At 42.0% G+C, this 14476-nt stretch overlaps 1 protein-coding gene across 14 annotated transcripts in view; it reads right to left on the bottom strand.

Annotated features, from left to right (window-relative positions):
* Cadps (calcium dependent secretion activator) overlaps positions 1-14476 on the bottom strand; it is a 480817-nt gene that overhangs the window by 67345 nt on the left and 398996 nt on the right. For all 14 annotated transcript variants that reach the window (XM_077105438.1, XM_077105450.1, XM_077105449.1 and 11 more), the window contains 2 exons: positions 5562-5636; positions 4570-4653 (listed from right to left, as the gene is read on the bottom strand). In XM_077105438.1, the coding sequence (XP_076961553.1) occupies positions 4570-4653; positions 5562-5636 (159 nt within the window). The remainder of the gene's footprint in view (positions 1-4569; positions 4654-5561; positions 5637-14476) is intronic.

Below are 14476 nucleotides of genomic sequence, written 5' to 3'. Positions count from 1 at the left end.
CAGCTTCCTCTTTGCCAAGGAGCACTGTTGGAATGGAATTGTTCTGAGGATTCCACAGAAGATGTACATTTAAAGCACTTAGCTGTGTGCCAGGCTCCTAGCAAGTACTTAAGCAATGGGAGCTGTACTCTTGTAGTTATTTTAGACTTCCCAACTCATCTAATCTGTCAGCGTCTATCCATGAAGGAAATCATAAGCCAAGGAGATGTCCTTTCTTCCAGGTCACCCAGCTCCATGATAAGGGGCAGGGCTGGGCTCCCCTCTGGGTCTCCCTCTTTCAGGCTCTCTTTCTTGACTTACTCTAGGTCTTCATTTGACTCTCTGGAACTCTTCAATAAATCATAGCTTTAGGGTCTTTCACCTTTGCCCTCTCTGCTGGGATCTCCACCCCCAACACCCTTGACCTGCAAAATATCCTGTGAAAATGCTCCCTGCCTGCCTGCCTCCTGGAGGCCACAGCTGCTGCTCTTTCTAGAAGATTCTCCCTTTCTCTCTCTCTTTTTTTGGCACACCAGGGATTGAACTCGGGGGCACTGACCACTGGGAAACATCTCAGCATTATTTTGTACTTTATTTAGAGACAGGGTCTCCCTTAGTTGCTTAGCACCTCACTTTTGCTAAGGCTGGATTTGAACTGTGATCCTCCTGCCTCAGCCTCCAGAACTGCTGGAATTACCGGCATGTGCCACGCCACCCCAGCTCTCCCTTTTTCTTTATCCATGGTTGGCTCCTAAAGCTCAGGGCTCTTGAAAGAGGGATATTGGACGATTCTCCTAAACCAAGTCATGTCCCTCCCCACTCTCTCTTGCCCTCCAGCTTAGATCCTTTGCCCATGCTTCCCTCCATTTGATCCTTTTCTTTTGCCTGTCTCCTTCACTAAATACAAGCTCTAATAGGACACAGAACATCTTTTCTGCCCATTGCTGTGTGCCCAGTGCCTAGCACAGTACCTGACACAAAGGTGTTCAGTGAACATATTTCAGGTGAATGATTGATTGATTAAATGAATGAATGAATGAATGAGCGAGTGAATCCCAGAACTGGTTGATTGGCTCATGCCGGGGTTAGAACAGAGGAAAGTGTTTGAACTTTCTGGGAGAGCTACCTGCGCACCTGCTCGCCCCACTTCTTGGCTTCCTAAAAGAACAGCGCGAGGCTATCCACAAGACTCAGACCTTTCCAAACGAGCTTCCCACACAAAAGCACATCTTGCACTCAACGGAAATGGGCGGATACTTGCTAATCGCATCTTCCAACTGGGCTGATCTTTGAAAAGTTCGAGAGGCGCCTGCCTCCATAAATCCCAGACTGCTACCACTGCCGAGACTGTGGAGGGAGGAGAGGAGGGTGCGCTTGGGCGCTTCTCGGGCTGGCACGAGGAAGCCACATCTCATCCTCCCTCCTCCCCCAACTCCTCTCCAAGAGAGGAAGCAATGCAGATGGAGACGAGAAATAAATATTCCTGCCTGCTCGGTGCCACTGCAGACGTTTTCCAAAATGTCTGGCTTGGACCATGAAATCAAGCCCGCCCAGGAAAGGAGGCGCTCAGCAGGAGAAAGAGGGGGAAAGGGTGGCATATTTGTCGATGCGCGTCAGCTTTCTGGGGGGCAGAGCACATGGCTCATACTTGGCAGGCCTGCTGAGGTGGGGACGTGGTAAGTGCACAGTAATCCTTGAAGAATGGCATCAGAGATGGGAGCGAGATTAAAGGCATCGTGCCCACTGCGGGTGGGCAGGTGCGCAGGGTCTCTGCGGCGCTGGTCCAGGGTCCTAGGACCCCTCGCTGGTTCTTGCGTGGGTTTCAGATTCTTTCTGCGATACCTGCTCCTTCTGCCCCCGTCCTGCTGACCTCCACTCCGCTCCTGGGAAGTCAACCCAACTGGGCTGTGGGCAACCTTGAAAGGCCCCCTGAAATTTGGGCAGGAGCTCAGAATCCATGTGCCACCTCTGAGCACAGCTCGCCTTCTCTAATACTGGAATCCTGGCAGGAGATGAGAACATAGGCTGCAAATGAGAAGTGGGTGCTTTTGGCCCCGAGGTGGCCAAGTGTGTGGGAGAAGTGTCACTAAGAAGGGAAGTTACAGGCCCAGCAATAGGCACCCAAGTGTTCGGCATTACCGAGCCTTCACTAGGCAGGCTGCGAGACTGCAAAATGACTCAGAGAAAGGGAGAGGAGAGGATGGGACTTTCAGACCGAGAACTCCGGCAGAGGCCACTCCGGGTCTTTGTCTCTAAACCTCCTGGGAGCCTGTCCTGCGTCCCCCTGCTGCTGGACCACCTTCCAGCTGTCCTCTTGCTAAGTCTGAAATGAGGATGCGGCCCTTGGTGGATTGACAGAGGGGACCATAAAGACCAGAGGAGTTTCCCTCGTTTCACTGGGTTCAATTTTAGTGAGGTAAATACATTTGCCCAAAAGGAAGATTCAAGAAAAAGCCATGTCTTTGGTAGGGATCAAGGTGACATTTTCCACAAACGTTGCATTTATTGGATCCCTTTTCTCCATTTCTACGATTTCACCAAGAAATGAAACATTGTCTAATATTTCCCACTCGTGTGCCCTGAATCCTTCTTTATGAATCTTCCCCACTCTTTTGCCCATCTGCCTCTTAGTGCCAGGCAATTGCCAGCTGAATCCCACTCTCTCCAGGAAGCTGTTCACTGGAGGGGGGAAAGCTGGCAGGAGACATGGGCTCCTGGCCCCATTGTGCCCACTGCTGTGTGACCTCAGAAAAATTACTCCCCCTCCCGGGGCCTTCATTTCTTTGTCAAAGGAGTGTGATGGCTAGGTATCCTTTTAGCTGTGATACATTAAAGGTGGTTCTGCAGAATGAAATTGGATGGAATTTCTATTGTCACTATCTCTGTCCTACTCCACCTTCACCAATAAACTCCAGGGATCGGGTCCTCACACTCCTGGGACTGAATCCAGTCCTTATGCCTAGGAAGGTCAGGGTTGCACATCAAGATAGGTTTGGTACTGGATGCTGTCTAGAAACTCTTAATTGTTTTCTGCCAACATTTTTTTTTTTTTTTTTTAATTCCTGGAAGACTAAAGTATGGGTTGGTGAAAGAGCAAAATAGGGTATATTTGGAGGTTGTATGCATGTTATAATAACCATATTAGTTACCTGCTGTTAATAATAGCTGCTATTTATTAAGCTCTATTATAAGCTGGGACTATGGATCCTATCCTCCCCTTACTCCCTTACAGATGAGAGGCTCAGAGAGAGTGAGACCCTTGCTCAAGATCACATAGCTGGTTAAAATTGGTAATGGAATTGGTGTTAGTTTCCAAAGATGGTGGTGTGCTGCCCACTACCTTGTAATGGGCTTTTTCTTGCATTCAATACCCATCTGGGAGATCCTTCCAACAATGAGACTGAATTAAAGACCCACAGACAGGGGGTCCTAAGTTGATTGTCTGTCTTATAATATCTCAGAGCCAGCCAAATCCTGCTATCAAAAATGACAGGGGTACAAGCACCTGCACTATCTGCCCAATATCAGGAAGAGTGGAGAACTGGGTCCCTGAAGCAGCCTTTCCAGTGGCCTGCTCCAGTGATCTCCTGTCTGCAGGACATACGTTGCCTTTTCTATTCAAATTTGCCCAAGCCCAATTCTGGCACAGAATTGGAACCTCTCGACATTTATAAAGGCCCTAGTCATCTGCTCCAGAGGTTGTGAATGCAAATGGTTCCCAGTCCCGGGCAGGTATGAATACATGGAACCACCCAGAGTTGGCACACACACGTCCCGTCTGCAGAGACCACTGAGGCTCTGTCAGGCAGCGCGTGGCCGTGAGCCCAGGCAGGTCTATCCTGAAAGGCAGACTGCTTCATGAAGCCTCTGGGTGTTCACATGCAAATGAATCCAGTCAAGAAAAGCATTCCTGATATGGGAAGGACCACATAAAACTATCTGCAGCTCTGTGAGACCTTCAGCTCTTCCAAGTACAATCTCTAAAGGGAATTTTCCTCATTTACAGGTAAGGAAACTGTGGCCCACACAAAGTGATTTGCCTGAGATAGCTGAGGCAGGTGTGCAACTCTTTGGATGCAGACATATAGAGAGGTGTGTGTGTGTGTATTCATACACATATTGTGCACTCACAAATGAAATAGCAACAATGAGCCAGATGTGGTAGCACACGCCTGTAATCCCAGGACCTCAGGAGGCTGAGGCAGGAGGGTAGAGAGTTCAAAGCCAGTCTCAGCAATATAGGGAGGCCTTAAGCAATTCAGTGAGACCCTATCTCTAAATAAAATATGAAAAAGGGCTGGGGAGGTGGCTCAGTGGTTCAGTGCCCCAGGGTACAATCCCTGATAACAACAACAAAATAAAAAAAAAAAAAAAGAAAAAGAAAAAGAAAAAGAAATAGCAATGATGTTGGGTTACCTGCCATTAGGAAACATCCTGATCATTCTCTTTATGTTAATATTACATATCAATAATTTATCTCAATTAACACACATGCACATTCCCCAAAAGAAGCAGCACAGCCGCACCCCAACTGCAAACTCCAACCCCAACTAAAACAAAACCCGGGAAAGGAAGAAGCTCTTGACTTACGGTAAATGACAGAAAAGAAGAAAACAAGGTCCCTTCATCATATCTGGATAATTTTGCCAGGACTCCTTCCAAGATAGTAACGAACTAGTAAAAAAAAAACAGCAGAAGAGAAAAAAAATCATTATTTTAAAACATAATTGTTCATGACAAAGAACAATATTTTTCTACCACGTAGAGACTGGGGCTGAGTCCTCGGCTCATTTGGGAATTCTATGACTTGATTCCCACCTTCGGAGAAAAGAAGAGGCTCTGCCTCTACACAGAAATATTTGACTTATCCGGCTTTCTCTTCATTATTATGTGATTGCAAATATAGAGGGTTACAGAAGTGCAAAGTGACAAAATATTATTGCGTTGCGCATAGCGTGCGATAATATTAAATGCACTTTTCAAAATCCAAAACTGCGCAAAGCCGTTTTTACGTTACATATTAGCACTACATTTAATCCAATCTATTTTTATTTGTCTTTTATCAGTAATTTGGGGGAAACAGAAGTTTAGCACTGGCAAATATAAATGTCTTCCCATTCAGTATTACTTAGTTAAAATTCTATAATTCATGAGGGTGACTGAAATAGCTTTATCTGACTTTTATGTTTTATTATGACTCTCACTGAATGTGAAACTAGAGAAAAAGGGGTTTTCGTGATGGCAGAATTCCTTATTACCGTTTAACTTTCTGTGTTTAAAAATCTAACTTTGTCAGGGCGAAAAAACAAACATTTCCCGTATAACCTCATGCAACATTTGGGGACAAATTCTTATTAAGTTAACATATGCCACTTGATCAATTTATCTTTACGCGGCTTGCAATCATCGGAAAATCATTTGGAGCTGTGGCTGGGTGGTGTGCAATCTTGTTTCCTGAGAGATACAAGTCTCCAGTTCAACTTTTTTTTTTTTTAATTTATTTAATGTGCTACATTTTAATGGAAATGAAGCTATAAACAAAGCCTAGATTACAAGGAAGCATTTCACCAGAGGCTGATTACCTTTGCCACCAAGAGTGTTATCATTTCTTTAACCGTTTCTTCGATTAGTTCGTCTATTTTTGAATGGTATTGATGCTAAGGAACACAGAAAAAAAAATTAGCATGTTTGGGATGGCATGACATCCACTGTAATATATACATATATATATATATATATGTATATATATATATATATGTGTGTGTGTGTGTGTGTATTTGTATAATATATATGTATGTCTGTATATATAATATATGTAATATAATAATATAATATAATATATGTAAAATAATTATTTATTTATATAGAGAACTGAACCCAGAGGCACTCAACCACTGAACCACATCCCCCAGACCTATTTTGTATTTTATTTAGAGATAGGATCTCACGGAGTTGCTTAAGGCCTCACTAAATAGCTGAGGCTGGCTTTGAACTCGTAATCCTCCTGCCTCAGCCTCCTGAGTCCCTGGTCTTACTGCTGTGTGCCCCCTGAGCCAGGCCACCGGTAATTTTAGACCACACAATTTATAAATAAAGCCTGGCCTGCAAATCCAGTTTACTTCCATAGTTCCAGGAACATCTATAAGATTCTGACTCCAGGTCTTAGAGAGATTTGAAGAGAGATTTGAAACTCTTTAAAAGATGACCAGGCTCATTATATCTCACCCAGGGCTTTAGATGTCTCTGATATATATAGAAACACACAGATTTACCAATAACGTACATGGGTGGCTTAACAGCCTGACAGTGTGTGGATCTGGATTTTTCCAAAGCCAGATGCCACAATAATCTAATAAAGGAGATGAAAATTATCTATAGGAAACTGCCAGGGTCGGGGGGTGGGGCGGATTGTGGCTTATAGAACTGGATCCATCCAAAGGGAATTTGACCAACACACTAGTTTTGTAAAAATTGTTCTGAAACCTTCAGGTGATTTGGGCTCATGTCACGGAGCTGCCCACTTTTATCTACAGATGTAGAATCTGTGTCCTGGCAACGTAACAGTGAACTCTATGGCAAGCGACACATTTCCTCCATTCAGACCGAGCACTTCTGAGACAGTGGCTGAATTTTTTCAATTTCTCTAACTGTGGCTGTCGATAACATTTAAATAGCAATGGGAAAACAAACCCCCACACAAACAAAAAAAATCTGCCATACATGCCAGGGAAAAAGGAAAAGCGATTTCAATGCAAAATATGAGATGCCAGCTCCTTGACATTTATTAGATCAATTTACTATCCATTTCAATTATTCTGTCTTTCCTTAACACACACACAAAAGAAACAATGCAAAACATTGCTATTTGGAAAGGAAAACGCACTTACCCACTCTTTAGCAAACTTTCAGAGGATGATTAATTAGGAACAGAAAAAAAAAACAAAGGAACAATGCAAATGAAAATTAGGACAAGAAGGACATATGAGAAAATAATTAAATAAACCATCCAAAATAAAAAAGGAAGCTATGAAAACATACAGATAATAAACCATAGGAATGGGATTTGATATTCTAATAACTGGCAGTCAGAATCACTGAGAATGAATAAAGATATGTGAGGTCTGTTTGTGATTGGAAGACCTGGATAAGTCCCAGTGCCAAGTTGAGAAGTCACGTTTCCTACAAAAATCTAGCTCAGTTTCCTTATCTGTAAAAAACAAAGCAAAACAGATAATACCATGACCTAGGACCAATAAGAGTGGGGAGTCCCTCTTCTTACTGATTTTTGGAATGGGAATGAGAAGACACTGTACCTAGATTTTTTAGATCTGTATTTCAAAATAGAAGAGAAGATTTTGAACGTTCCCATCACACACACACACACACACACACATGTTTAAGGCAGGGTCTATGTTAAATACCCAGATTTGATCATTACATGGTGTATATTCCTATCAAAATTCCCCATGTGCCCCGTAAACATGTACAGTATGTGCCAACCTATCAAGAATAAAATAAAAGAAGAAAGATTCTTAGCCAGTCTGTCCTATTATTCAAAAACTACAGTGCCCAAACCCTTTCCTGGTACTCAGGTTCTTCAACACATAGGTCTGTTTTGAAGACCTAGTGAGGCTCTAGATGTGAAAACATATTGTCAACTGTAATTTCAGCTCAAAAGTTATTATTTGTTCCGTTTGTCACTGAATAGCTGATGGGGTGAGAGGATCTTATCATGTATCACCCTCCTCCTCGTTTTAGTTGATTAGAGGAAAAACCAAAGCCCAAACCCTGTTTGCACAGTCCTGGTGAATCAGAACTGAGGTGGCTCGATTGCTAGATTCAAGAAAGGATTTACTTGTCAGTAGCATAAACCTGAAGCTAAATGCAGAAAACTGATCTGCAGAATTCTGTGCGAGAAACACAAAGAAAGATGTCAGGAGCAAAAGAATTCAGGAATATTGACGGGGCTCCAAATTCATTTTTAGGTCTTTGAGATAAGATCCAGAATCACATCTTGACTTTCCTTCCCCATGTGACTGCTTCACTCTGCTAGGTTTTCTTTGCATTGCTAGAAATGAGTCACATTTATTAAATTAATTATGGGATTTAAAGTAAGCCAGAGAAGCTAGCTGTGTGCAAAATGATACATTATGAAATACTAACTGAGGGGTTTCTAACCAAGCAAAGAACATCATTGAGAATCAAAATATTCTCTTGAGAAACTTGGCTGAAGGGATAAATACAAAGAGAAAGATAACAGGTTTTGGTGTGAGGAGTTAATGATGTCATTCTTTTAGCCAAGAGAATCATGCTTTCTGTTCAGGAGCTGGGGGACCTCAAGTCCTTTCTTATGGAGGCAAGTTGGGGACACTGTGATTATGGGAACTTCTCCTACCTTCGATTTTTTTCCATGCCAAACTTGCTCTTTACAGATATTATGCTCTTCACTTTTCTCCTGTTATAATAAACCTACCTTCTTTCCTTCCTTTCATTTTCCTGCTTGAGAAGTATTCTGATCTGAGTATTCTGTCTCTTACTTCCAGTGGAAACTTGAACATGGCAATTACTGCTGGGTCTATTTTATTATCTCTGCTACAGAACTAGAATCATCACTGCTATGAATGTAGAAATCAGATTCACCTAATCAAGTCACCAAGCCATATGTGGGAATCTGGTTTAGAAACTTCCAAGTGCTGTGTGGCAGTGTCATTACTGAGGTCCAACCACTCCTAGTCAGCATGGTGGTTACATGGGTTGGCACACGTCTCAAAACTCATCTAAAATCTATACATGTTATTGTATGCAAATTATATTTTAATTAAAGTAAAATCTACTTTGGGAAGATAGCAGGCCAGGGTATTAATTACTTTGCTAATCAAGTAGCAAAGGGATAAATATCAAAACAGCTCCTATTCCTTTTGGAGCGATTACAAAATGCATGAATCCCTTTTGCCAGATTTTTTATGATATATGATACTTGTTTGGCTGGTTTGTTTTTCTGGAGCAACAGGACTCTGCCTTCAGTCTGCTCTTTCTGGGGAGATACACTGTTCTAGCATAAAGGCATCTTCTAGTTACTATCACTGCTACCAGATTCTCTTTGTAATTTGATTGACTGTCCAGTTCTATCTGCATTCTGATAGAAGTCTCTTTCCCATTCTGCCCGTCTGCCTTGTTTATTTGGTATGGGGTTCGGGGGATCGAATCTAGGATGCTTAACCACTGAGCCACATCCCCAATCCTTTTTATATTTTATTTAGAGACAGGGTCTCGCTTAGTTGCTTAGTACCTTGCTAAGTTGCTGAGGCTGGCTTTGAACTCGAGATCCTCCTGCCTCAGCCTCCTGAGCTGCTGGGATGACAGGTGTGCACTACCACACCAGTTCCATTTCCCCGTTTTCCAGCTGTCTCTGCTAGCCTTCTTGGATTCACTTTACTATAACCCTGAATTCTACCCTGGGGCCCTCCATCATGGTGGGAGCTATCAAAGGAACTATAAATTTCCAATGGTGTGGAAAGTTTGCGGAGTTCACTTTTGCTTCCGACAGGCTAAGTTGCTGCAAATTCACAATCACGACGTGAAAAACATTCCACTTGACTTCCTGCGCTGCACATTTTGCCTTGTCATGGAACAGATTGTGTGTATGTTGTCTTTCTGTTAAGACCATCTGACCTTGGAAACGAGACGAAAACACACTAGACCAAGTGAGAAACTATTTAATACACAATTTCCTCTCTATTGGTACTTCACAAATTTTAATGGAAAAATAAATATTTAAGATGGAAAAGTATGGTTAACAAATGTCACAGCAGCTGCCTTTAGATGAGACATTATCCCCATGCGGAAATTCAGGAAGGGATCTTAAAATTGGAGATTACATCACCTTGACAGCTTCTAGTAGTGGAGGGAGATGGAATCTGGGTTGTGGAATCCAGGATCAAAAACTAGATCTCTAATATGGACTTACTCTCCAGCACTCACAAAATACAAGCTACTTAAAAAATGGGGTTTTCAGCTATTCTTATCCTGATTTTAGGATGTTTTCAGTCATCCTTGGTCAACTGGTTTTAATAAATCAGTTTTACTTTGGAGATGAATATCTCCATTCTGTAAAATGAGGAAAGGAGGAAAGACTATTTTCATGGGATTTCCATCAAAGGTCTACTCAAAGTCACAGCTATGGCTCCAAATCACTCGGAGGAAGTACAATCTCTTCTTGTTTCCTCCTGTGTATTCTCAGATGCTCGGCTTTCTAAGCTCAGAAGGGACCTTGCTCCTACAAGCTGGTCATTTTGATATCTCTGATTCCTTTATACTTAGGAGAAATATCATGGTAGGTCTTTCTAATATGGCTATGAAAAACCATATCCTTTGAATAAGAGCCATCGATTATAAAGCACTATTGGATGGACCTTTAATAAAAACGTGGTCAGTCTCTCTCTCTCCCTTTCTCTCTCTCTTTCTCTGTATTATATTGGAAAAAAAACTGAGAAAAGCCTCAGTTATTGTTTTCATTAAAAAACATTGAGTAGCTTGGGGGAAAATACATGTAATCCTTTCTACAGTATCAAATAGAACAATGTCCAGAAAGAGGCATTGCAATGTTCCTATTTGGCTAAACCCAAGACAACTTTCTAGTCTTACATCCAGAAGTTAATATGTACCCTAATTTTAGCGGGGTTATTGGGAATTTAACCCAGGGGCACTCTATCACTGAGCTACATTTTTATTTTTTCATTTTGAGAAATGAGGCTGGCCTAAAAATTTTTAAGTAGCTTGTATTTTGTGAGTGCTGCAGAGTAAGTCCATATTAGAGATCTAGTTTTTGATCCTGGATTCCATCACCCAGACGGAATCTGGGTGGTGGAATTAATATGTAATTATTACATATTAATGATTTAATAATTACATCATTACAAGGTGATGTAATCTCCAATTTTAAGATCCCTTCCTGAATTTCCGCATGGGAATAATGTCTCATCTAAAGGCAGCTGCTGTGACATTTATTAACCATACTTTTCCATCTTAAATATTTATTTTTCCATTAAAATGTAAAATGCCCACCCTATCGATTTTTATTTTTTCATTTTGAGAAAGGGTCTCCCTAAGTTCCTTAGGGCCTCACTAAGTTTCTGAGGCTGGCCTAACACTTGAGATCCTTCTGCCTCTGCCTCCTAAGTTGCTGGGATGATAGCCATTTACCACCAGGCCTGGCACCTGCTGTATCTTTCATTTGACAGTGGCAGTAGGGCACCAGAGTGAACGACTTTCTCAAGTTCATGTATTTGGTAATTAAGATGAGGGCTCATAGGACAAAGTGATGAAACCACTAGACAATCTGTTCTTCTAGAAAACCAGATTCCAACCAAGGTCATTCAACTTTAGCATAGATGTGATTAGTGGTAAAAATGAGAGAAAGGGTGACTTCTTATTTCTTATTAGATATCTCTCACCAGGATCTGTGGTTTGGTCTCTGGAGGGTCATAGCTATCCTGAAATTGGTATGGCAACACTGTGTGTAAGAGTTGCTTTCTTGAGAAATGGCTCCTTAACTTTCACCAGATTCTCAGTGGATCTTAAACAATCTCTATACCTACTGCTCTTTCCAAGCCCCCAATGCAAAAAGAAAAAGAGTTCAGATCAAAGTCACTTGATTTGTTTGGAAGAATTGTTTTGCCATCTGGCCAGATATGTTGGAACTCCTTAAAGAAGGCAATAATTAAATCAACCTGGGCAGGGTCTGAAGCAGCCACTGAGCGGAATGGGAGGCCAGTCTTACTGTATCAAGCCTCTCCTACCCTGCAATAGTGTCATCTGTGTGAAATATAATTAAGATGCCTACCCTAAAAAGCTCCAAAGGGAAATATATATATAAGACTTCATTCAACTTAAAAAAAACTTTTCCCCTTTTTACTTTTTGCTTTAAAGGGAGCTACTAAGAAAGTGGAAAAAATCCACAGAATGGGAGAATATAGTTGTAAATCATGTACATAATGGTCTAGTATACAAAATACATAAAGAACTCCAATCACTCAACATTAAAAAAAAAAAAACCAGTTTAAAAATTTGGCAAAGACTACAAATAGTCATTTCTTCAAAGAAAATAAACAAATGGCCCATAAACAAGTATAAAGATGTCAAATAGTGCTGAAAGTCAAAACTACAAGAGACACCATGAGACACACAGCAGGATGGCTGTATTTACTAAGATGTAGAGCCGGGCACAGTGGCACACACCTGTAATCCCAGTGGCTCAGGAGGCTAAGGCAGGAGGATCGCCAGTTCAAAGTCAGCCTTAGCAAAAGCAAGGCCCTAAGTAACTCAGTGAGACCCTGTCTCTAAATAAAATACAAAAAAGGGCTGGGGAGGTGGCTCAGTGGTAGAGTGCCCCCGAGTTCAATTCCTGGTATAAAAAAAAAATCATGTAGAAAAGTTGGATTTCTTGTATGTACATCGCTTGTGAGAATATATGGTATAGCCACTTTAGAAAACAGTTTGGTTCTTGTTTAAAAAGTTAAAAAAGGCTGGGCACAGTGGCAAATGCCTGAAATCCCAGCAACTCAGGAGGATGATGCAGGAGGATCATAAGTTTGAGGTTAGTCTCAGCAACTTAGCAAGACTCTGGGCAGGGGATGTGACTCAGTGGTAGAGTGCCCCTGTGTTCAATTCCCAGTACCACACACACACACACACACACACACACACACACACACACTGACCTTATGATCCAGTGATTCTCTTCCTAGATATATACCCAAGACAGCTGAAAACATGAGTTCACAGAAACACCTATGTGTGAACCATCATAGCAGAATTATTTGTAATAGCTAAAAGTAGAAACAACTCAGATGCCCACTGGCTGATGGATAGATAAATAAATGTGGTATATCTACTTGATGGAGTCATAAGTAGGAAGGAACAATACATGCTATAACATGAATAAATTTTTCAAACTTTATGCTAAGTGAAAGAAGCCAGGCACCCAAGGCCACACCTATGAAATGTCCATAATAGGAAAACCCTTAGAAATAGGCACGTCTATGCAGAGTAGGCTGGTGATTACCTCGGGCTGGGAAGGGAAGGGGTACAGGATGACTAAATGGGTACTTGGATTCTTTCTGGAATGATGAAAATGTTCCTAAAATTGATGATAGTGATGGCAGTTCAACTTTGTGAATATACTGAACCTGTTGAATTATATACTTTAAAAGGGCAAATTTTATGGGGATTCTATCTCAATTAAATAAAAAGCAGCAACAACTCCAAGGGAAAAAAGTTCAGGAGGAACAACATTCTGGAAAGTATAAACTGAAAGTTTTTTTTTTTTTTTTGGTACTAAGGATTGAACTCAGGTGAATTCAATCCCTGAGCCACATCCCCAGCCCTATTTTGTATTTTATTTAGAAACAGGGTCTCACTGAATTACTTTGCACCTAGTTTTGCTGAGGCTGGCTTTGAACCAGAGATCCTCCTGCCTCAGCCTCCAGAGCCGCAGGGATTAAAGGCATTCGCCAACACACCTGGCTCAAAGGAATTTTAATGAATTTTAGAGATTTCTTGAAACAGGCTTTGTGAAGCCTGAGAGTGTTGAGGGCCCTCCAGAGAAGCTCAGGTGGGATGTGGGGGTGAAGAGGTAGAGAGGAGTCACCAGCTGGGGTATCCTTTGGTTTCCCCACCTCTCTTTCCCCATCATCCAGAGCAGCTCTATTTTTAGTTTCATAGGCTGGCTGTCTCCATAAGGTTTGAAAAACCAAATTCTGCAGCTAAAAACAAGCTGGCTAAAACTAGAATAGTGCTATCGTTTTACAGATGAGGAAACTGAGCCCTAAAGTAGCAGATTGACTTGTCCAATTCCAATTTGCAGAGCAACCAGGGCAAGAATCTAGGTGGTTGCACATCCAACACAGGCCTTCCCCCAGGGGACTAGTCTAAGTGTCTTAGTCCTTCCTGTGAACTCAATTTTGGAAACTGAGCCTCCAAAACAATGGTTCTCAAAGTGTAGTCTCTGGAACTACAGGATCAGCATGGCCCGGTATCAGGAGCGTGGATTCTTAGTCACACCCCAGACCTTGCAGAAATGCTCCAGATGGGATCCAACAATTCGAGTCCTAAGAAGCTCTCTGGATAAGTGTGATGCCCCACGGAATTTGAGAACCACAGCTGGAGATCATTCATATGCAGCAAATAGGGCTGGGAAAGAGAACTATGGGCCTCTGCATTTGACTCGGGGCCTAGAACCTACTCCCTGCGAAAGGCTCGGGAGAATCAGACAGGAGCAGAAGTTAGCAGGGGGTGGCTAAGGAAGCACGCTTGTGGGGGATACAAGGTTGAAGAAAATCTTGCCAGAAAGAGAATACCACCAACCCACATTTAAAAATGGAAGGTGCCGAAAGAGAAAATAAATAACAAATAGGGAGCAAATATAATTTAGTAAAAATTCTGAGCATGGAAGGCTGGTATCGAAAGATCTGATTTAGGAGCAATTTATGCCAATTGG

The sequence above is a fragment of the Callospermophilus lateralis genome, chromosome 1 (genome assembly GCF_048772815.1).
Source record: "Callospermophilus lateralis isolate mCalLat2 chromosome 1, mCalLat2.hap1, whole genome shotgun sequence".
Taxonomy (NCBI): domain Eukaryota; kingdom Metazoa; phylum Chordata; class Mammalia; order Rodentia; family Sciuridae; genus Callospermophilus; species Callospermophilus lateralis.
Note: the sequence above shows the minus strand (reverse complement) of the source record. Positions and strands in the feature narration are given on the sequence as shown.